General features: G+C 46.2%; 1 protein-coding gene across 1 annotated transcript in view; it reads right to left on the bottom strand.

Annotated features, from left to right (window-relative positions):
* Window positions 1–22,056, bottom strand: part of LOC144791734 (E3 ubiquitin-protein ligase TRIM39-like) — a 121,620-nt gene extending 99,564 nt beyond the window's left edge. The window contains exon 1 of the mRNA XM_078666501.1: window positions 21,940–22,056. Coding sequence (XP_078522627.1) covers window positions 21,940–22,011 — 72 coding nt within the window. The 5' untranslated portion in view covers window positions 22,012–22,056. The remainder of the gene's footprint in view (window positions 1–21,939) is intronic.
* Between the last annotated feature and the right edge of the window lie 417 nt (window positions 22,057–22,473).

Genomic DNA, 22,473 nt, shown 5'->3' on the forward strand with positions numbered 1-22,473 from the left:
ACTTTTGCCAACTCCACCATGCAGGTGAATGAGGTGAAGTTAAGCACAGTTCTCAGTCCCCTCCAATTGGAAGATGAGGGGACTCACAGAATGGTGGCATATTAGAAGGTATAGCCACCCCAGGTGAGGTGCCCACTGGCCCTCCCTGTTACTCCCTTAAAATGTCCCCTAAATCTAGTATTTGGGAGGCTCCCTCAGACCTTGAAACAAGTTACCTGCAACCTAAAAAGAACAAACAGGACGCCGTGCAGCAAAGCCGGAAGAGGACTACAGACTTGGCCCCAGCCCTACCGGCCTGGCTCCAGTTTTAAAGAACCTGCAGAAAAGACTATGCATGTCCTGCAGCCAGCCACTTTCAGAAACCCTGGGAGACTGCATGGTCTTCGATAAAAAACAGAACTCCTGAGGACAGTGGCTCTGTCCCCAGGAAATCAACTCAAAGGACTCCGGATCCAACTGGAACCGCAACTTCTGTCTTCTCTGCTGCCGACACCTCCGGCCCATATCCAGGTGGACCACCAACTCAGGACAGGCTCACCAGAGACCCTGATGTGGAGTCCAGCATTGGTTGACCCCTCGTGGACTCCACCATGACGCCTGCATCCTGAATCCAAAGGATCCCCCTGACCGCGACCGGCTCCGGTAAGAAGAATCTGACATCTAAAGACACCCCTGCACCCGAAGCCCCTCAGCCTTGGTGAGCTGAATCCACGGTGCCCCTACAATCCCTTACATCTCTACTTACCTCTGCTGTCACTTGTTTCCTTCCTAAAACCTCTGTGTCGATGCCTGCAGCCTGTTTGTTGAAAGCAATGTCTTCACTAAAAAGCATGGGGCGCCAGACGATGAACTTTCACCCTGCACCGAGCCACTCCTTTGCCACTGGCGGTGTATGTTTGGTGCTGCTTTATGCCCCCCCCCCCCACCTTGCTTGACCGAATCCCCAAAGCTTGGCCCCTGCAACTGATCTAATCACAGGCAAGCAGTGTGGCTTCGAGCACCCCCAGTTTCCATTGAAACGCATTAGGCCGAACTCCGATTTTGACTTCTGCACCCAGCCGCCCTTGTGCAGCAGGTGGTGTAGTTTTGGTACTCACCCGACCCGTGCATCTTGCTGACCCTGAGTCCCGAAGATGGGAACTGTAAGTTGCGAAATTACCTGTATAACCGCATTATTGTTTTCCTCCATAGGATAACATTGAAGTGTTCAGAAATTGCACTGTCGACTTTTGAAAGTGAAAAGTATTTTTATTTAAAAACATACTTACCATATTGCAAAGATCTTGGTCTTAAAAGAAAACACAAAGCTTATTTTTATAAAATTGGTGTGGATCTCCTTTTTGAGTTGTGTCTCCATTCTTGGTCAATATTGTACAATAAATGACTTGCACTCCTCTGTGTTAGGCCTAAGGCTGCTCGCCCACACTACCACTAAAAGAGTATTTTGGGTTTTACACTGAGCCCTGTACACTTATGGGGAATCTTTGGGCACCTAGTGACATACCACATACAGAGCCAACTGCCTACAGGTGCTCTCTTCAGTCTTCTCTGCTTTTGCGGCTCTTCGGTGTCCTCGCTCTTCTTAGGTGGTCAGGATCTGCCTTTCTGGTGTCAGGGGTTCCTAAATACTGAATTTAGGGGTGTTAGGGGAATGTAGGGTAGTAGTCAATGGGCTACTGACACTTGAGGACCCTACACTCCTTATATGACCACTTCCTAAGGGAAGAGGCATAACTTTCCCAGAAGACGGACACTTCTGAAAAATCATGTTCACCTCTCAGTAGCCCACCTTAGGGGTGGTATTAGCCTGGAGGTAGCGCGCCTACTTGACTAGCTGACCTCTCCTGGAAGGGGAGCCAGATTCGAATTCCTAAGGTGCCGGCTCAATTGAAGCTTGCTGGCCCAAGGAGACTAATCATCAGGTCATCCTGTGGGAGAGGTTGTTGGCGTTAGACCCTCTTCTCGGACAGGCCTTTATCCTGGGTCTCCTGAGAGCAGGAGGCCAGAACAGTGTCTCATGATTAAGGTTGGCAGAAACCAGTCTCCAAGCACTTCAGAGGCAGGTAGGTTTTCAGGGGGCACCTCTAAGGTGTCCTCTGGGTACATGTATTGGCAAATCCAACACTAGCATTTATGTGGGTTTACCAATATGAGATGTTTGATATTAAAAATTACTATTTTCAGTCAAACCATCATGTAGCTAGTGAATTTGTTTTCACCAGTGTCCAGCACATGTTTTAAAATGGCTTCCCTGGTCACTTGTACTGGCGGTAATAGGACTGCCCAGCACAGGGGCATATCTGCTCATGCAGGTATGCCTTCATATGTAATATTCAGCACCCTGCCTTAGAGCTGTCAGGCATGCTGAAGGGGTGACTTACAAATATTAAATGCAGTGTTAAGGACATAGCACACAGGGATGTGTGACATATCATGTTTTCTCTTTGATCTCCACCAAGACACACAATCTGAAATGCCAGTTTTGCACGTGCTTGGTGAGGGGTCCCTTAGGGTGGCCATTAGGGACCCTCTTTAGTACCTCAGATTCTAAGTAACAGGGGTACCATTTACTAGGGAATTTACACAGTGTGGTAAAGGCTTTTTCCAATTAGGAAACAATTTTATATTTTTAGGGAAAGAACACTGGTACCGGGGACCTGGTTGGCAGAACCCAGTACACTTCAGTCAAAGTTGCATCAAATACAAGGCAAAAAGGGAGGGATACAGGAACATAAACAAAACGGTTTTCTGTGTCTGATGCATGGAAGGCATGTGAATGGACAGTAAAGCGGTTGGTGCCTTGATGTGGCTTTACAGCTCAAAAGCTGAAAGTCAGTGGTTCTTTGATTTAATGTTGAAATTATTAACAATTACTTTTGCAGATTTTATTTCATTAAGTAATTGGTAAATAAAGATTGGTTTATAAACCATGTATTTACCCTTGTGCCAAATCCAACAGTATGCCTGTGATTGACTAGTGGATGGGTGTGCAGTAATGTTTTGGTGTTTTTTGTTGTTGTTGATTTTTACCATCAGTGCAAACTCTCTCTGTAGTGAACACCTGCCCTCACATCTTTTTGGAAACTGGCCACTAAAGGAATAATATGCGGTATGTTTTGTGTGGATCCCACAAAGTTTACTTACCCAGAAGCCCTTGTACATTTGATTATTTGACAAAAACATAGTTTCCTCACATTTCGGTGTGGGAAAGTTGTGGGATCACCGGGCTGGCACAAATGTCCTACCACCTAGAGTTCCCACAGTTCTCCCGATAAAAATGCAAACTCACTTGTGTGGGTGGGCCAAGTGCCTGCGACAAGGAATGGCCTAAAAACATATTGCGGAGACATAAAAATTATTGCTCACAAAACGACCTAGTTTTGCAGGGGGTTCACCTGCGTTTTTGGTCCCAGGCTTGGCGGCCATCTATGGAAAGCTACCATACCTAAACATTTCTTAAAACTAGACACCCAAGGGAGTCAAGGGAGGTCTGGCTTGCGTGGATCCCCTAAGGTTTTCTTACCCAGAATCCCCTGCAAACCTCAAATTTAGCAAAACATTTTCTTTTTTATAATTACATTTTGCTCTCATTTGTGTGTGGAAAAGGTGTGGGATCACTGGCTTGGCAGAAATTACCTACCACTCTGCCCTCCACCAGGTCTCCGGATACAAATCCTACATCACTAGTGTGGATGAGCCAAGTGCTTGCAACATGGAAGGGCCCAAAATATATTGTGGAGGCAACAAAATGATTGATCACAAAACAACCTGGTTTTGCCAGCGGGTCACCTGACTTTTTGGTCCTGGGCTCGGTGGCCAACTAGGGAAACCTACCAAATCCAGACATTTCTGAAAACGAGACACCCAGGGAATTCCAGGGAGGTGTGGCTTGCATGGATCCCCCATTCTTACCCAGAATTACCAGCAAACCTCAAATTTAGCTTTTTAAAAAAAAACATTCACATTTTCCTCACATTTATGAGTGGGAAAGTTGTGGGATAACCGAGCCAGCACACATTTCCTACCACTTAGCATTTTAGGCCATTTCCTGTTGCAGGCATTAGGCCTACACACACAAGTGAGGTACCATTTTTATTGGGAGACTTAGGGGAACACAGAATAGTAAAACAAGTCTTATTACCAATTGTTTATTGTTTTTCTCTGCATTTGTGCCTTCCAAATGTAAGATAGTATTTAAGAAATAAGTCATTTTGAGAAATGCCCTCTAATTTACATGCTAGTATGGGTAGCCAGAAAGTCAAAGATGTGCAAATAACCATGGCTTCAAAACTCCATATCTTGTTCCCATTTTGGAAAAACATAGATTTCCTGTATATCTATTTTCACTCTTTATATTTTACCAAATGAACTGCTTTATACCTGGTACAGAATAAACAAACATTGCAAGATTGCAAGGTGCAGCTCAGTTATTGGCTCTGGGTACCTTGGGTTCTTGGTGAACCTACAAGCCCTATGTATCCTTGCAACCAGATGGGTTCAATGGACGTATATTGCTTTACAAAATCTGCCCTAGTTAGAAAAAGTTACAGATGGAAAAGTAGACCCAAATGGCTGTTTTACAACTCAATTTCAATATATATTTTTTCAACTGTTACTTTTTATAGGAAAACCTTGAAGGATCTAAACAAATGCCCCTTGCTGAGTTAAGAACTTGGTCTACTTTTCAAAAATGTATAGCTTTCTGGGATCCACCATGGGTTTCACACCCGTTTCCACCACTTACTGGAAGGAGGTTGAAAGCACAAAAAAGGAAAAATGGTCTATCTCTCAGTAAAATGTCAAAAGAGTATTGAAAAATGTGGTTTTCCGATTCAAGTCTGCCTGTTCCTGAAAGCTGGAAAGAGGGCAATTTTAGCACGCCAAACCCATCGTTGATGCTATTTTCAGAAGAAAAAAAAACCTGACGCTTTATTCTGCAGCACTTTTCGCCCTCTTTGCCAAAACACCCAAATGTAACTGTATTTTGCCAAATTTCTCGGTCCTCTCCAGGGGAATCCACAAACCCTGGACACCTTTCAGAATTTTCCAGATGTTGGAAATAAAGGACGCAGACTTGGTGTGGATGCCTTATGGGGACAAAATGTTATGGGGTCCTAAGAGCAAACTACCCCAAAATCACCAGAAAAAGGCTTAGCACAGGGAGGGGGTCTAGCAGTGGAGGGGTGAACAATATGTAATAACAAGACACCCCTAAATGCCTACTGGCTTTAACATACACTTTTAACAATAAATATATTAGGTGTAATGCCTGTATTGTAACTTTTCATAATAAATGGCTCTCTGGCCTTTATCGTTGGTTTGCCACCGTAACCAATTCTTTCTTGTTATATTGAGCATAAACTTTTCCACAAACCAAAAGTGAAATACAAGCACTCTTTTTCAGAGGAAGTAAACAGCTCCAGGCCATTCAAATGCTGTACTCGAGGCAATCAACAGGTGGGCAAACCCTTCTTTTAAAATTGATTTTTAGCGCACGGTCAAGCCCAAACCTAAATAAAACATGCAACAACACTAGACTTATTGAACTTGGCAAATGTAAGGTAGGCTATGCTAATCTCTGCAAATTCCCAATTATTGCCAAGTCGGCACCAACGACTTTTTGCCATGAGATTGTAGCAGCAAAAAAAAAAAAAAAACAAGTGATGAAACAAGGAAGGGATAATGCTTACCATTATTGTACATCTATAAAACATAGCAGCATTCTTAGAAGAAAAAAAGGAAGACTATTAACAGTCTACACCAGCATTTCCAGGGCTAACCTCCTTCTTAGTAGGGAAAATACTACGAATGTACACAGTTGCAGGGACACCGCGGTGAATTTAATTAAATATTTTTTCAGCTTCAGAAAATCAGTAAAACAGGGATGAGCTATGTTATGCAATTTTTGTAAATGAGAAAAATACAATCAACATCTTCCAAAATGGAGGAAAGCTGTTCTTAAACAGAATGAATTTGAATGACATCCAATGAAAATGATAATCAGAAATATACGGTTTTTAGATCGAATGTAGAAGAATAAAACTATATCATAAAACAACCATTCAGTGAGGGTCACATGGATTCAAAATTTGAAGACCCACCCTGGTTAACATCCCCAGATACCTCTACATATACAACACAGAAACAGAGGGGGGGTCTAGCAGCTGAGAAGATAAGCTGCGCTGTCAAATCGAACTGTCAAAGTTTCGGAGTGCAAAAGTCACCTTAGGACAGCCTGTTGAGCACATGGATGAGCATTATGTTAAGGAGCATACAGATACTTGTGGGTCATCTACAGATTGGTTGGCGTAATCCACACCATGGCGCAATGGGTTACCATCAAAATAGACTTCATGATCAGTCCTATCATCTGGCCATACCCAGGTGCGATATAGGCTAGTCCCCTGATTATTGGGACTGTGTAAGCCACACCATTCGTTGCTGGTTATGGATGTGGTCCTACCAACATAAATGAGCCACCATCTGATTGCTGATCTTTTGATGGTTAGTGAAATAAAGTGCAACAAACAAAATATTAAGTGTGGTGAGTTAAAATAGATGGTCCTCGCAGGAAGGCTACGCTGGGGGCGCTTGTGTGCCGACTGGGGGCAGCTGCAGGACCACCGAGGAGCCGTTACTTGGTCACACGTACAACCCTCTAGGGTGGAGATGTCTTGGCCGATGCTTGCTCTCGCTACTGTGGTTCAGGGGTGTGCCAGGTTCACAGGTAGCCTCTGGTCTGTTTTCTCAGCTGAGGTGGCAACAGCGTGGGATGCCTTGCTGAGGTTGAGGTTCAGTGGTGGCGTGACATGTAGAGTGTGTGGATCCTCTCTTGCCTGGCTTGGGGCCACAGCAGACTCTGTCTTGAGGCGGTGTGAGGAAAGACACTCGGTTCTGATCTCCACCCATGGCATCTGTAGTCAGGAGCAGGGATGCCGTTTGACTTAGTCTGCTGACACTCTGGGGTGGACGGTCGCCTGGGGAAGTGTTGGTATGATACACGGTTTGTCCTTGCTGCGGCTTATGTTCGGTTCTGCCGTGAGGCTGTATCCAGGGACGCCGGTTGACGCTCACCTGGGGAAGCGTTGGGATGAGACTTGGTTTGCGCTTGCTGCAGCTTACTCTTGGTTCTCCCTTGAGGCTCTATCCAGGGACGCCGATTGATGCGCACCTGGGGAGGCATTGGGATGAGACTTGGTTTGCGCTTGCTGAGGCTTACTCTTGGTTCTCCCTTGGTGCTGTCTCCAGGGCTGTCGGTCCGCCTTGGTGGCTGTCTCTGGTATGTCAGGGTGTACTCTTGGCTTGCTGTAAAAGTCCTCAGTCTTCTCCCTTTGTTGGTTTGTTCGGCCCACCTGTGTTCATGCGGTCTTCTTTCTTCGAAGGCGTTGAGCTTGGACGTCGAGGTGGCGCCGGTTTCTGCCTTCGTTTCGGGGTGCTTGTCCCGGCTGGTCAGTTGGGGTGACATGCTCCTTGCTTGCTGGGCGACCTGACGTCCGGGCACGTGTTGCCAGTTGTCGGAGCGCCTGCTGCTGTGGCGGCCTGCCACATGGAGTGTGTGACTCCTCTCTTGCCTGTCGTGGGTCACTGCAGACTCCGTCCTGAGGCAGTGTGAGGGAGGACACTCGCTGTCCTTGGCCCACTGCAGGGCTTCGCTGGTGCGGTGAAGATGTAGAGGATCTCCCTGCTGCCTTCGGCATTGCTTCTCTTCTTTGGAAAGGTCTCTCTCTCCTGGGCACCTGCCCATGCTGTCACATTCACTGGTGTGTCTTCCTGTGCATTTCTGGCTTGGTGCGCTCGGTTCTCCTTGGTGCCCTAATCTGGCATTTAGTGTGCCTGGTTTTCTTCTTTGCTGTGGTGGTCGCTCACCGCCAGGGGTGTGTGACTGAGTTTTTTTGGCTTGTGGTAGCTCGGACAGCCACTCAGTGGTGCGTCTACAGTGCACTTTCTTTACTGTTGCAGTGGGTTTTGCCGTCTGGAAGAGATGCCAGTTTGTGTCCTGGGGTGCTTTTGACTTCTTGGAGTCTTAGTTGGGCCATGGAATCATTAGCACTGCAGCTATCTACTTCAGCTATGCTGCATGGGCTTCGCTGACTGTACAGGTGATTTAACTGATCCTCTGCCACTTTCATTCTGCTGTGAACGTGGTGCAAGCTGTGTTGAAGTGCCGTGTCGTGCATCACCACTAGGGGCGCTGTTGTCATTGTTCAGGCGCTGGGCCGGCTTACTGCCACTGCGGAGCCATGCTGGGGTGATGAGGCAGGTGTGGGGCCGTCGGCAGTGATGGTGGGCCCTGGTCCTCGCAGGGTACTCCCTACCGTCTGGCTTTTCCTTCAATAAGTGGTGCTGCCTCTTTGACATTGGATGCCAGTCCTTTAGCTTGTGACACCTTTGGACCTCTTTTTACTTGCTGACGTTGCATCTATGTGGAGAAGCGTGGCTCAGTGGTTAGAGGCGGCAGACCCGGAAGCTGAGATCGGCCGTGGACCAGGGTTCGATTCCCCGCCTCGGCGGGTCTTGGGCTCAAAAATTCCACGGACTCGACAATTCTCGCTCCGGTGCCTACTTGACTCACGGGGACACACTCTGCGACTCTGGGCAATAGCTTGCTTAATCTCCACTACGGCCCCTCGCGGCGGGATGCCTGGCTTTCACCTTGTGGATACCCTGCCGGGGTATCTCACAGGGGAATACCAGGACGGGTTCCCTAAGCAAGCGCCTTGATGCCTTCGGGTGATACGTGCGCTATATAAGTCGCAATACATTTACATTTACATTTACATCTATCTTGCTGGCTGGTGGCCTGTGGAGCGGGCCCTTGCAGTGACTGAGTTTCTGAGGCTGCAGTGTGGGAGCTGGGAACACTATGTAGTTCCATTTGTGCTGAGGTAGAGTTGGCTGCCCCCTCTACTTGTGTGTTGTTACAGTTTCCCTTTTCTTTCTTTTGCAGAACATTCCAGGCCTCTATTTTCTTGGCACATGATATGATGGAGATGACTGTGAGTCTGTTTTTATCCAACAGGACATGCAGGTGCAATGCGAGGTAATGGCCACTAGGTAGCGCTTCAGTTACTGTGTGAGCATTTCTCCCGCTACTGACCTAATTGCTCATGAACCTTTTTGTTGCTGGTGAGTTTGCACATTTGAGGCTTCACTCTCGGTGCATTTCTCACTTCTCTCCTCTCCTTGGAGGAATGGTTGAAGTGCAGGTGCGGGGTTGTGTGCAACTCTGGTACAGAATTGTAACTTGACTTGTAATTAAGTTGGCCCGGTCGGGGCGTCGCATGTGAGCTAGAGCTCACCTTCTGCCCCACTGTTACTTAGTCTGCAGGTCAGTGAGGTTTGTGTTCAGGCGTTGCGAGGGCTGGGGCTCAGTTTGGTCTCGCTGCTACAATAGGAGTAGCGCAAAAGCAGGCTGTTATGTTGTGTTTTATTCTTTAGTACAGCTTTAAGGCTCGTGCTGTTATATGCTTCTAGAATGTTTATCTGTGCATGCATCGACTGTATTCTCTTTGGTAGTCAGTTACGTCCTACATTGCTTGGCTGTGAGGTGTGTTACTGGCTCCGCCTGTGCTCCTATATTCTGACTTCAATAAACTACTTGAAGAATCTCCACTTGGACTCCTTACATAACAACTGGCGACGACGAGGAATCTGAACTTTAATCTCCTTATTATTTTTTTTACATAATTTTTTTTTTCAAAAAAAAAAAAAAAAAGAGAAGGAAAACATCTTGGGACACTTCAACCCATACCGGAGGATTCATCAACCTTTTCTACTCTCCCCGCACCTATGGACCGCTACTTCGCCCTCTCTAGCACAACCACAGATGGACTTTGTAAGGCTGCTTAAGGTAGGCCAAGAAAAATCGTTACCACTTACGATCTTAGACGGCACCCGCCGACATCTTTTAATTGCCGAACAAGTTCCACTCGCGCTCCATGCTGCGCGACCACTGCTACCTACGCGACTCTCCTACGTCATTACACTCGCAATAACGGAGTGACGGAGGCACGTAAGGTCACGCTGCGTGAACCTGCGTAGCGGCCATTTTGGGGAATTATTTCAGCGATCGGCGTTTGTCTATTTCACACGCTGCTTCACGCTGCCTTTCCTTCACAGCGCCGACACGGAACAGGCACATTCATTATTACAAGCGGAGTTATTTATTGTCTATTCTTCACGAGGAGCACAGGTGAGACTGTCGGAACACTTATTTTTACATTTACGTGCAGTATCTTATTGTACTTGTACTACCTTTCTTTCATTTTATTTCGTTTATGGATACTGGTGATCAAACCAAAGATACTGCAATGGCCCAACAAAATTTTATTATTAGTCCCCCACAACCTTTTTGGGCTACAGGTTCTCAACCTGACATGAAGTGGGTGGAATGGAAGGAGTATTTTAATAACTATATTTGTGCCATTGATGAAAACGAAAAAATGAAGCCTGAGCAAAAGAAAAGGATACTATTACATTCCTTGGGACCTAAAGGTTTAAAGACTTTCTCACGAATGCAAAAAGTGGTGGATACTGACTTAAGTGAGTTTGATAATGCAATTGCTGATATGGACAGGTATTTTGCTCCCAAAGTATGCATAGGTGTTGTAAGGCACAAATTTTTCCAAAGGAAACAGAAGAAAGAAGAATTGGTTGATGAGTGGTTAGATGATTTAAAAAAACTAGCTATTGACTGTAAGTTCGGCAACCTTCATGATGACCTCATTAGAGACCAATTGGTTATGCATAATGACAATTCACCAATTCAAGATCGACTTTGGGTCAATGGCGATGCACCTCTTGATGATGTACTTGCAATTATGAGGAAGTCGGAAATGTCAGGGAGATGTGCTACTATTGTCAAAGACACAGTGAAAGAATTAGACAAAACGTCATCTGCAGTTTTCAAGATTCAAGATACAACAAAGAATCAGACCAAACAACTTCACAACAAGAACTTTAATCAACCATTCAGAAATCAAGCAAGAGACAACAAGCCAGAGAACAGGAAATGTTACCGTTGTGGTAGCAAAGATCATATGGCTTATTTCAAGTCGTGCCCTGCCTTACGGAAGAAGTGTAGTGTCTGTGGTCTAATAGGACATTTTAGCAAAATGTGCCGCAAACGCAGCAATGTCAAATGTATTTGGAATGATGATGGCAGTGCAAGTGAGAGTGGTGAGGATGAGGATGTTTGTGTCAAAAATGTAAGTGGTAATTACATGTTAAATATCACTGATGAAGCAATGGAAGGTAAACCGATTTGCGAGGTGTCTTTGGGTGGCATTAAGGTAAATGTATATGCTGACTCGGGATCCCCATACACGATTATAAATGAGGAGGTATGGAGGAAAAAATTTATTCACAAATTAGGAGATAAGTTAAATCCTTCAGATGTCAATCCTGTGAGTTACACAGGTGATAGAATAGGTTTATTGGGTTTTAGGTGGCTCACTTTCCTATTTAAAGGTAGACTTTCTAGAGGTAAAGTGTACATAGCAAAAACGGGACCATCGGTCCTTGGTTGGTTCGACCAGAAAAACCTCCACATCATCCTAGACCCTAATAGTAAGGAGAAAGTCTTAGTTGTAGATGAGGGCAGTAAGATTGAAGACGCCTTGAAACGTAAATTCACTAAAGTGGTGAGCAGTCAATTAGGCAAATTAAAGGGTTTTGAGCACAGGATCATGCTCAAGAGTGACGCTCTACCGAAAGTACATAAGGTCAGACCTATTCCCTTGTTGATAAGGGATGAGGTAAAAAAGGAAATTCAAGGTCTTCTTACCAAGGGTGTTATAGAAGAGGTAGATTCCTCAGAATGGATTAGTCCAGTAGTTGTAGCTAGAAAATCCAATGGCAAGATTCGTTTGTGTATCGATTTACGCCACCTTAAGAAGAACATAGTAATCGAACGTTTTCCTTTACCAAAAATTAACGAGATGGTTTCTTCCTTAAGAGGGGCAACGTGGTTCTCCACGGTGGACCTTTCAGCTGCCTACCACCAGGTAATTTTAAGTCCTGAATCTAGACACTTGACGGCTTTTATCACGCCGTTTGGCTGTTTTCAATTTATAAGGATGCCATTCGGCCTTGCATCAGCCGCAGCTGTTTTTCAGCGTCTAATGCACAAATTATTTGGCAATATGGAGGGCATTTGTTTCTTTCAAGATGATGTTTTGATTGCAGGTAATGACAAGGAGGACCATGATACTAAACTCTGGAGAGTTTTTGAGACACTTAATTCTGCAGGGTTAACTGTTGAATTGTCCAAATGCAAGTTCGGTGAAAGAAGCGTTTCTTACCTGGGCCACATAATCAGCGAGGAGGGTGTCAGGCCGAAGGCATCTCTTATTGAAAGCATTGTTACTTCGCCTGCACCTGAATCTAAGGAAGAAATCAAATCCTTTTTGGGAATGGCAGAATACTGCGCTAAGTTTGTTAAAAACTTCGCTTCTAAAGTAAATCATATCAGGTCCTTGCTTAAAAAAAAATGTGAAATTTGAATGGACCAAGGAGTGTGAACGTGAGTTTGCTGAGATTAAGTGGGAACTACAGAAAGTGAATGCCTTATCTAGTTTTGATCCCAATTTAGATTGCTGTTTGACAACCGATGCTAGCGACAAAGGTTTGGGCGCTGTCTTATCACAAATTGGGGAAAATGGAAAGGAGAGAATCATTTTGTTTGCTTCCAGAGCCTTGTCACCAGCAGAGAGCAGATACCCTATCATAGAAAGGGAGGCCTTAGCTTGTGCATGGGCTTTAGAACACTTTCGTGCCTTTGTGTGGGGTAAGATGATCAGTATCAGGACTGACCATAGACCGTTAGTCCACATTTTGTCCTCTGAGGGCACGGCAACTGCTTCGGCTAGATTAGCCAGGATCTCCATGCGCATGAAGGAATATATATATAACATCACTTATGTACCTGGGAAAGACAATGTGGTAGCCGATTGTTTATCAAGGCTAGCTTCCCCTCTAGAGGAGTGCATGGATGACCCGTGGGGGAAATTCACTGTGGCGTTTGTACACGATTCTGGAGCTCCAGCCATCAGCAGGGAGGATTGGTCTAAAGAGCATGGGCTGGACAAGGATTTGGTACAAGTTTCTAAGTTTATCTGTCAAGGGTGGCCTAAAGAAAGGTATTTGTCAGGCAGTTTGAAGTCTTTTTGGGAGATCCGTTCTGAATTATCATCAGAAGGAGACATGTTGTTGAGGGGTGATAGAATCGTCCCACCTGTAGGTTTGAGGAAAAAGGTTTTACAAATGTGCCATGAGGGGCATTTCGGCATAGTAAGAACTAAATTAGCGGTCAAAAATTTGTTTTGGTGGCCGAAAGTTGACAAAGAAGTTGAGGCCTTTGTTAAAGCGTGTCCTGTTTGTAGTTCAGCCGACAAGTCCTTGAAGACTTTGAGACCAACCATGAGTGAAGGACTTATTCCTAGTCTTCCGTGGGAGACTATTGCGGTGGACATTTTTGGCCCAGTTGGGGATGAGAAAGTATACGGATTAGTTGCTATTGATCTTTTTACCAAATGGCCTATAGTTAAGTTCGTAGGGAATGTAGACACTAAAACTGTGTTAAAGTTTTTAGACAAAATTTTTGTAGTGGAAGGACTACCAGTTAATATCCTAACGGATAATGGAGTTCAATTTTTATCAAAGGATGCTAAAGAGTACTTTATTAAATGTGGCATCACACATAAAACCACCTCTTTGTACAATCCCAGCGGGAACGGGACAGTAGAGCGCTTTAATAGAGTTATTAAAGGTATTTTGCAAGCTGCTAACAACAAAAACTTGGATTGGAAGTTGGAGGTACAGAAGGCGGTGTGGTCCTACAAAGTCACTTTGAATAATTGCACTGGTGTCTCCCCCTTTGTTATGATGAGAGGTAGATTGCCCAGATGCAAGTTTAATCCAGGTTGGGTTTTCAAAGACAGTGTTCAAGAGTGGTCCCCTGAGGAAGTTAAGAGAAGTCTGGTTTTGGCTCACGATAAAAGCAAGATTTACTATGATAAACGTCATGGTGCTAAGGAGGCTGTTATAAACGCTGGCGACTGGGTAAGAGTTAGGAAACCTTATAGAGTAGCGAAGGGTGAGAATAAATTTGATTCACCTAAGATGGTTGTTGAGGTTCTCAGGAATTCTGTCAGACTTAACGATGGCAAGGTGTGGAATTTAAAGAATGTTGCTTTTGATGGTTGCCAAGACCACATGGAGCTAGAGAAGGCATCTTCTGGTGATTTTGGTTGGATTGAGGATTATTTTGAGAATACTGATTTACAGTCTCAACTAGCCCCGAATTTGTCACTTCCTCATTTAAGGGAGGGGGAGGAGGTGATCAGTGATCCTAATGTGTTGGATACAAATGCATCTTCTTGCCCTGCCCTCACTCATGCTGATCCTGTTCCAGCCTTACCTGTCTCTGACAACACTCTCACTCATGCTAACTCTGTTCCTGCTTTACCAGTCGCAGATAACTCTGTTATGTTATGTTATGTTAAATTAAATTTATTAAGCGCACGTACGCCCATAGGCTTCATGGCGCTGTGGAAAACTGGCACAACATAACATGTAACAGAAAAAAGAAAACGGGATTAACTAAGGGTAAGCTTGCTTGAAGAGCCAAGTTTTAAAAGCCTGTCTGAAGGCTAACAGATCTTCATGGAGCCTTAACGGCAATGGCAAAGAGTTCCACAGGGAGGGGGCCAAAAAATGGAAAGATCCACCTCCTTGGCGTTGTTTCCTGATTCGCGGCACCACTAACAGGTTCTTTTGACCTGAGCGGAGAGCGCGAGAGGGAGTGTAACTAACAAGCAGGCTGCTAATAAATCCGGGACCCTTACCTTGTAGAGCCCTGAAGATAATGCATCCTGCTTTAAAAGCTGCTCTCTGCGCTACTGGCAACCAGTGGAGACTGGCCAGTCCTGATCTAATGGACTGCCACTTAGGGATCTTGCAGATCAACCTGGCCGCTTGGTTTTGGACCAGTTGAAGTCTCTTGAGCTGCCCCGCTGGAAGACCCAAGTACAGACTGTTGGAATAGTCCAGACGGGACAACACAAGAGCGATAATGACCTGAATCAGAGCAGGGTGGGTTAAAAGGTGGGCGATCTTCTTAATCTTGCGAAGTTGAAAGAAACTTGCAGATACCACAGTCCCTACCTGATTTTTGAGCGATAGATCTTCATTAAAAGAAATTCCAAGGCTCTTAACTGTTTGGGACTTAGCCGGGGGGTCACCCATTTCTGGAGGCCAGAAATGTGGTCCCCAGTACAGTGCACTCTTCCCAGGCAAAATCAATTCAGTTTTGCCTGGGTTGAGTTTTAAGTGATTTAGGCCCATCCATCTCTGAATGTGAACCATGGTCTCCCGAAATTCGGTGACCGCGCCAGGTGTGTCTAAACAGAAGATCAATTGCAGATCATCTGCGTAGTTAAAAATTAAGGCTCTGAACTTTTTTAATGAGAATAGCAAGGGTCGTAAATACAAATTAAATAAAAGTGGGGACAGAGACGAGCCCTGAGGGACTCCACATTCATTTTTGATTTTAGGGGCTGTAAAGGTTCCTAATCTCACTGCCTGGGTGCGTTCCGAGATAAATGACTTCAGCCATCTAAGTGCCGAGCCTCTCAGGCCAGCCTGTTCGACACGGTCGACCAAGATAGTATGGTCGACCGTGTCGAATGCGGCCGACAGGTCAAGAAGTACCAGTGCTTGGGGAATGTCCTTGTCTGCATTGCATCTAAGTACATTCTGGACCGCCAGTGTCACCATCTCGGTTGAGTGCCCCGGTCGAAACCCAGCTTGATTAAGCTCCAGGTATCCAGTAGATTCAATGAAGTGAGAGAGACAACTAGCAACATGTGCCTCCAGGATTTTGGAAAGGAATGGCAACAAGGATATCGGACGATAGTTAGAAGGATCAAGAGGATCAAGACCGGGTTTTTTGATCAGGGGAATCAATAGAGCATGTTTGAACCCTGCGGGGACCTTTCCCTGGTCAAGAGAGTCGTTGAGCAAAGGGAGGATCCCATGAGGAATAGAGTGCCCAATCTCTGCGAAAATGTGGGGTGGGCAAATGTCATCGGGTGAACCAGACTTGACCCGTGCCAAGAGAGTGGAAAAGATTTTAGGGTCTATGGCAGGAAGGGTATCTAATGTAATAGGGTTATTAAAAATATCATCCAAAGGGGACGATTTAGGAGAGCTAGCAATGTTGCGTTTTATAGTTACTCTAAGAGGTTAAGAGTTTCGCCTGGTTGGCTTAAGGATTATGTTAGGTAGACCTTATTGGTAGACTCCTGTTTTTTTATTGTCCTTGTATCCTCTCCCTTTTCCCGTCTACCCCTTTTCCCGGTTTTCCTTTTGTTCCTTGTAAAGGGGGGGGATGTGTTATGTTGTGTTTTATTCTTTAGTACAGCTTTAAGGCTCGTGCTGTTATATGCTTCTAGAATGTTTATCTGTGCATGCATCGACTGTATTCTCTTTGGTAGTCAGTTACGTCCTACATTGCTTGGCTGTGAGGTGTGTTACTGGCTCCGCCTGTGCTCCTATATTCTGACTTCAATAAACTACTTGAAGAATCTCCACTTGGACTCCTTACATAACACAGGCTGGTCTCTTCTGCTGCAGTGGCCGCAGGGGTGCCGCACCGCCTCTCAGGGCCCGTTGTTGTGCCGGCTTGCTTGCTGGAGAAGCAGGGATTGCCGCTGGTAAGGCGCTGTAGCGCTGATTCGTCCTTTCAAGTAGAGGCTGCAACAGCTTCTAATAGCCCCTCACCTTACGGTGACTGCGCCACAGGCCTCTACAGTCTCAATGCCTCCCGCTGTTACAGGCGGGGTCACGGGGTTGTTGCAGGATTTCTGTGTCTCTTGGCAATTGTCTTTGTAGTTACAGGTTGAGTGCACCCTAGAGGGAGGCGGGACCTCGTCTTAATCTACCGGCTTCGATCGCGCCCTGCGCCGGTACAGTCATGCTGGCTGGAGAGGCAGACAGTCGCAGTGGGGGGTCACGCGATGCAGGAATGGCTGGGGGATTAATGTATTTCTCACCTCCGCTAAGGTTGAGGCCTCAGCAGGTGGCCGACGTGTCACTTGTCCGTAGCTTGGCTCGAGCTATTTTCTCTTCTTTTGTGATCACTGGGACTTGAGCTCAGGCTGCTCCCCTATATGAGTGTTCTAGGTGCTTCACGTCTTCCGGTGCCAGTCGCTTCTCTCGCTCTGGAACCGGGAGTGCATGTAGGCACCTCGAGCATTGAAGGGCTACGGCGCTACCCTTTGGCACTTTCCCTTCTCTAACTTTCTGTCGCCAGGGCCGATTGGCACGGCGGAGGCTGCAGGGCATGCAGGTGAGGGTTATGGGATCTTGTTAGTGGGCACTGGCGTGTTAACTCCCTGGGAGGCTTTTCTCCCTCTCTACGTCGATCGCTGTGATGCTGGCAGCACACACGTGGGCCGACCCCCTCGCCGCCAGTGTAAAGTTGGGCCTCAGGCCCACATGGTGTGGAATAACGCACACGGGATACTCTAGTGTAGTAACTGGCCACGAGGCACGAGCACGTACACCCGGTCCCTTTTATTGGCGGGGCCTCGTCACTTCTGGCACCCGTGATGGATGGGCGTGGGGGTGCAAGTGTGTCCAGCCCTCAAGGGAGTGGCTGGAAGAACGGCTTCCTGCGGAGCACTAGAACGTGTCCCACAGGACACTACAATTGCTTCAGAGCAAAAGTATATTCTATTTGTATTTAAGCCTCAATGATATGCACCACATTGAGGTCTATATCTACAGGGCACTTTGCAGTTGATACTCGAAGTATCCCAAAAGGACTTGCTTGCAGGCTAAAAGTCAAACAAGGATGTCGCACACACATTTCTCCAAAACACAATCCTTTAGTATTTGAGCACTTATATCTTCAACTATATATATTCTTGTAGATAACAGAAGGGCTTCGTTTGGCCAACTCTATGGGGATCGATTTCAGTAGGCACTTACTATGGAGATGGAATTCGATCTATAACAACAACAGATATCGCATTTTCGAAACTTTGACTTGTTGTTTTAAAACGGCACTAATTGTTTTTAAAATCACCACTTGTACTTACTTCCTCCATTGTTGCCACACGCTCGCTGACTCCCCAGTCCACCACAGCAACTCCTATGATGGTTGTGTGGAGGGAGATTACAGAGCCCAGCACTTCCTGGTTGAGCCATAAGTGGGCGGCCATCTTGGCAGGGTGACGCTCCAGCTCTCCAAGCGATCCAATCTACATCAGGGCGAATTACGCTATCGCGCAGCAGGCGCACCAAAGGCAAGCCCGTCTGCGCCCGTCCGCGCCCGACCAGGCCCAGGGGCAATATACCCTGGTCTTTTTTCTGGGGGCCTATTAACTTATAACTCGTCATGTCAGCATGAGATGAGATTAGATGGTAACCCCAAGTGCCTACACTCACTGAACCTCGCCAATTCTCCGGTACATTATCCACATTATAATTTTAAGCTGTTACCTAACGCACATCTTAGACCTCCCACCATTACCCCTCGGAAGATGTTTCTCCTAAATTGTAGATCACTGCCCAAACACTGTGTTGAAATAGCGCTATTAGTGGAGGAGCTTGAGCCAGATGTTCTTTTTTTAACGGAGACCTGGTTCCAGATTGAAACTGACCCCGCTATTGTTCAGGCCCTCCCCCAAGGCAACTTAATAAGTAGAGCTGATCGTACCTCTGGCAGAGGTGGAGGCCTGGCTATTATCCATAAAGACCTATATAATTGTCAACCCTACCAACCGCGCTTCCAGACTGCGAAAGCATGGCCTTTTCAGTAGAGTTCACGCCTACAATCACCTTTTCCGGTCTGTTGATCGATCGCCCCCCAGCAGTCTTAGGACAGTTTATCCCTAATCTCTCTGATATAGTCGCCAATTCAGCACTGGTCTCTGCCAACTTCACGGTGTTGGGCGACTTTAACATTCACTTGGACTCCTCCTCTAATTACGTAGCTAGTAGACTACTTTCAAGTTTCCAGGTGATCTTAAACAAAAAGGCTTTCTCCCTACGCATAATAAGGGCCATCTCCTTGATCATGTTTTCAGCAACCTAGAAAACCTGAGCACTGGGATCCCTACTCCACTCCCTTGGACAGACCACTTTTTAATCCCTTTAATCTGGGTTACCGCTACATCCCCGCCCGCCCAGGAACCAACAACGTCATGGGGAAGGAAGTGGTCTAGACTTCCCTCCAACGGATGGAAGGTAGTCCTTGAAGACTCAAAACCTCCTAGGGTTTCCAATCCTAATTTGGCCAGCAGCAACTTTAACAGCTGGATTCAAGACTCCCTCGATGCAGTACTTCCCAAAGAACTTTTCCAAAACAAAAACAGGCAGAAAACTGCCCCATGGTTCTCCTCCAAACTGAGGGACTTAAAGCAATCCTGTCGAAGACTAGAGAGGAGCTGGAGACAAAACTTTTCACAAAGTAGGAAAGAGGAATATAGGAAAGCAATTAGGCAGTATAAAGCCAAGATCAAAGCTGCCCAAGCATATTTCTATGAGGTGAAAATTAATACAGCCGCAAACTCGCCTAAGGAATTTTTCCACTTAGCAAAATCACTCATCACTCCCCCTCAAAAACCTCCATCACTAGAAGGAGTACTCACACGTTGCAATAATTTAGCGGTCTTCTTCCATCAAAAGATTCAAACAAGTTACTCATCTTTTCCTACTACAATGCCTAAGGCCAGGGCAGCGACAACAGGCAGTTCTACTCCTCTACCCAATTGCGCGTTAGAACAGTTTTGCCTCTTAGATACTGACTCACTGGATCGGGTAATTTCCAAAGTGACCTTAGGCTCCCCACTGGATCCTGCCCCTCCACAACACCTTATCTCGGTTATTGATTCCATCCGCCCAGTTGTCCTTAATGTTTTGAACTCCTCGATTACCTTTGGCAAGGTTCCTACATCATGGAAGTGTGCGATGGTCCGGGCTCTCCTGAAGAAACCCAGTTTGGACCAGTCTAATCTGTCCAACTATCGCCCATTTTCCCTCCTCCAATGGCTGAGCAAACTGATTGAAAAACACATTAATAACATCTTGGTTGAGTACTTGGAATCCAACAACCTGTTATGTGTCTCTCAAATGGGTTTCCGTCCTCAGCACGGGGCGCAAACAGCTCTGTTGGCAGTGATGGAGGAGGCGAGGAGGCTGCTGGACCAAGGAGGAATGGCTGCCATCATCCTTCTGGACCTCTGCGCCGCGTTTGACACGGTCAATCATACCATCTTGGCCGACCGACTTAAAAGTATGGGAGTGTCGGGCGCGGTGCTGACTTAGCTCCTATCCTTCCTCAGCGACCGTTACTTCCAGGTCTTTGAGGGAGATGTGGTGTCCTCCAGGCTACCTCTTAGCTGTGGGGTTCCACAGGGCTCCGCCCTGAGCCCCACACTTTTTAATATCTATAGGAGTCCTTTGGTGGGGTTTGTCCATCCATTTGGCATTAAGATCATCACCTACGCAGACGACACTCTGCTAGTGGTATCCTTAAATCACGCTGAAGGGTCGTCTAGCACCCTAGGCCCTTGCCTAGAGGCAGTGGCCAAGTGGATGGAACTTTCACGCCTTAGACTCAACGGGAACAAGACAGAAATCATGCTGTTGGGCAATCCATCTTCCTCTGTCTTCGCCTCCCTGTGGCCGGCTTGCTTGGGCTCCGCTCCACCCCCAAAGACACAGATAAAGAGCCTCGCATGTGGCTCGACAGATCTCTTGATTTCACCCACCAGGCAACCAAACTCTCAGCCTCTTGCTATGTAGTGATGAGAATGCTGCGTAAAATCATCCCCCTCCTCACATTCCAGGCAAGAAGAATTATGGTTCAGGCCCTTATACTTTATCGCCTGGATTACGGGAATGCCTTATATCTCGGAGCCCCCCAAGCTACGATCAACAAACTGCAAGTAACACAGAATTGTGCATCCCGCCTGCACTTTGAAACCCCGATGGCAGTCTGCAAGACCAGCATTGAGGATACTTCATTGGCTCCCGATTTCAGCCAGGATACAGTTTAAGGGCTATGTGTTTGGCCCACAAAGCCATCTGGAAGACTGGTCCGGCGATTATGCACTCTCTGGTCACCTCCTATCTCCCTCACAGAACCCTGCGTTCCAGCTCTTTGTGCCTGGCCACCACCAAGAAGATATGTAAAGCGAGATGGGGCGGACGCTCCTTCTCGTTTAATGGCGCAAAGATTTGGAACTCTCTCCCTCTTGCCCTCCGAGAGAACAGCAATCTTCTGGCCTTCCTGAAGCTTTTAAAAACCCATCTGTTCGGGACGCCTCCATAGCACTGTGTCTTGATCTTCCCTGCCCTTCCATTTAATCAGCGCTGGGAGGTCTCAGTGTAGCCATGTGCTATAGAAATAGAACTTCATTCATTAATTGATACTGTAAATGACAATGCCTTTTATTATTGCATTTTTTTAAAAATAAATAAAAGGCATTGTCATTTACAATACCAATAGCTCAAAATCTCGCAACTGAGAGACCAATTGGATTTGTAAATGCTTGTTTTATGACTTATGCCCTGGCGAGCTCTCACGATTTGTCAGGATTCCCAGATCCATGTCCTAGTAAATCGGCCTTATCAGATTTTCTGCTGTGCATTTTGGGAATCGAAGTCCTTTTTAATCCCACTACAAATGAAAAACCTACACATTCCGCTATGCAAAATAAACTCCTGTTGGTTGAGCTACTCGCGTGTCAGTGGAACTTTAAAGCGCTGAAACTCAGCTATCCTGTTTATATTCCGCTTACTATCCCTATCCATTTGATGGGCAGCACACCCCTTTCTGGCCATTCTATGGCTCTCACCAGACATAGTAAGCGCTATACACACAATTCCCCATCCTCAAAAGATACACTGGACTAAATAGTTTCTTACCTTGTACCTGCGGACTGCCGTTTCTCGGCAAGAGGCACAGATAAACTCCGTATCTTCTGTCCTGTTCGCCATGCTTTCAATCGGCCAGGCTACAGAAAGGGGGCGTTTACTTATGGAACTCGGAGCGCCGCGGCAGACTTCAGCCTATATAAACAACTGATCGTTTCTGATGGTGCAGACAGGCCTCAGCCCGCCTCTCGTTCCAACTTCTGCTGAGGAATAACCCAAATCTGGCCAATTCAAGGAAAAAGGTGGCTAACCAATGTCCAGTTGAAGAAAGAATCTAAGAAAATGGAGAATAACAAGGAGCAGTCACGAAAATGAGCGAACAAAAAAAAATCTTAAACAGACTGAGCCCACACAACAACATAGAGTGGCTAAAAAATAAAAGAATACCTCGAAATTATTTTTTTCAGTTTTGGATTGCACGAACATGGCCCAGTGCCACTGACAATGGACTAGAGAGCTTTACATGACCGCAATCTTTCTTAGTTGGTTTTATGTTAGCATTTTTGCCGAAATCACATAATGACG

This window comes from Lissotriton helveticus, chromosome 11 (genome assembly GCF_964261635.1).
Source record: "Lissotriton helveticus chromosome 11, aLisHel1.1, whole genome shotgun sequence".
Classification (NCBI taxonomy): Eukaryota; Metazoa; Chordata; class Amphibia; order Caudata; family Salamandridae; genus Lissotriton; species Lissotriton helveticus.